General features: G+C 48.5%; 1 protein-coding gene across 1 annotated transcript; it reads right to left on the bottom strand.

Annotated features, from left to right (window-relative positions):
- Positions 1–340: 340 nt before the first annotated feature.
- On the bottom strand, positions 341–730 carry Z518_08712 (uncharacterized protein; the record flags this gene model as incomplete). Its single annotated transcript, XM_013414452.1, has 1 exon — positions 341–730. The coding sequence occupies one exon, from the start codon at positions 728–730 to the stop codon at positions 341–343; it is 390 nt and encodes a 129-aa protein (XP_013269906.1).
- Positions 731–1,403: the final 673 nt, after the last annotated feature.

Genomic DNA, 1,403 nt, shown 5'->3' with positions numbered 1-1,403 from the left:
CATGAACTATGCCAAAGACTTTCTCGTAGTATATATTATTCCAACTAAGTTAACTATTACAATGATTACTGCTTTTATGAGCATTCCCTTCAATTCAATGATTTGAAAATTGCTTGGTTAATACCATATGTTACTGTACTTAGCTAATTTATACATAGGGCTCTTCGCATCTACAAGGAAAAAGTCTATAAACAATTATAATTTGGGTTGACCCGACCCAACCCGGCCCAAATGAACGGGTTTTCTGGGTCGGGTTTGGGTCAGGCCTTGGTTGACCCGAAAACCCGTTCGGGCGGGCCAACGGGGTGAAAACCCAGCCCGACCCGGCCCATGTCAAGGCCTACTCCTCCCCATAGTACGCAGACTCCTGGAAGGAAAAGCGAGGCCCAGCTTTATGGCAGACAATAGTCATAGGAGCTTGAACGATAACATAGGTGATGAAGAAAGAAAGAGTGATCAAGCTATATCGATAGCCGCTCAACAGATCTAAGTCCACCCGCATTCCAGCAATTGCCGCAGCTGAAATATTGCTCCGATCCATGAGGGAAATGGCAAACAGCATACCCAGTGCCGGAACAAGGCGGTAGTCAATCCTGCGTCGAATGTGCCCAATCTCCTTGGGCGAAAAGCTGTTCTGATCTTCGCCGTGTCCTCTGACCTTGCTCTCAGTCATGTCGTCGCCCAGGTCCTCCAGATGCGTTGGTTGTACCGACTTATTCCCGTCTTTCATGATCAGGTGACGGAACCTATAATATTGCAGTAAAATTGTATCGAGTAGAAGGAGTTTGAAAGTTCGATGATGCCTCCGAAAGATTGATCATGACTGCTCGTGTTTATAACACGACATTTTCATCGAACAGAGACAGGACACGGACCCAGGTCCTCATCGCCGGCCAAGATATCCCCAGCAGCGAGAGCATGTGCGCCAATGGCTGTGGGATGCTGAGGCGAAGGTCGAAAAACACTGGGGTAGCGCGAAGTTCCCCACACGGTACTAGTTTAGCTAGATCATTCCGAGAAAATGCAAATTAGCTGCTTGGCTCGGAGACATGACCTCCGTCCATCTCCGCGTTTGAAGCTCATCTGTATGGACCGTTAACCACTCGATCTCAGCTCGAATTTCTTCGACGAAAATTCGACTACGAAAACCGGAAATTGGGCAGGCAGCGAGGACCAAAAAGTTGTCTTGGTAGTATATTTCGGTTTGGCTGATGGTGATTCGATGTACCCGGATTTCCTGCTCAGTAGGCAGGAGATTAGCGGCGTGGGCGGGAGTAAGAGGAGGGCATGGGTCCTGGGCATGGTGAATATTGATTTTGGGAGGTAAAGGCTAGAGTTCTTGCGAGGACGCGACTGACATATTCCACGCTCACGCTGGTTTCCAACGTATCTGCTCTACCTAG

This window comes from Rhinocladiella mackenziei, assembly GCF_000835555.1.
Source record: "Rhinocladiella mackenziei CBS 650.93 unplaced genomic scaffold supercont1.6, whole genome shotgun sequence".
Taxonomy (NCBI): Eukaryota; Fungi; Ascomycota; class Eurotiomycetes; order Chaetothyriales; family Herpotrichiellaceae; genus Rhinocladiella; species Rhinocladiella mackenziei.
This window is presented reverse-complemented; position numbering and strand designations above follow the sequence as displayed.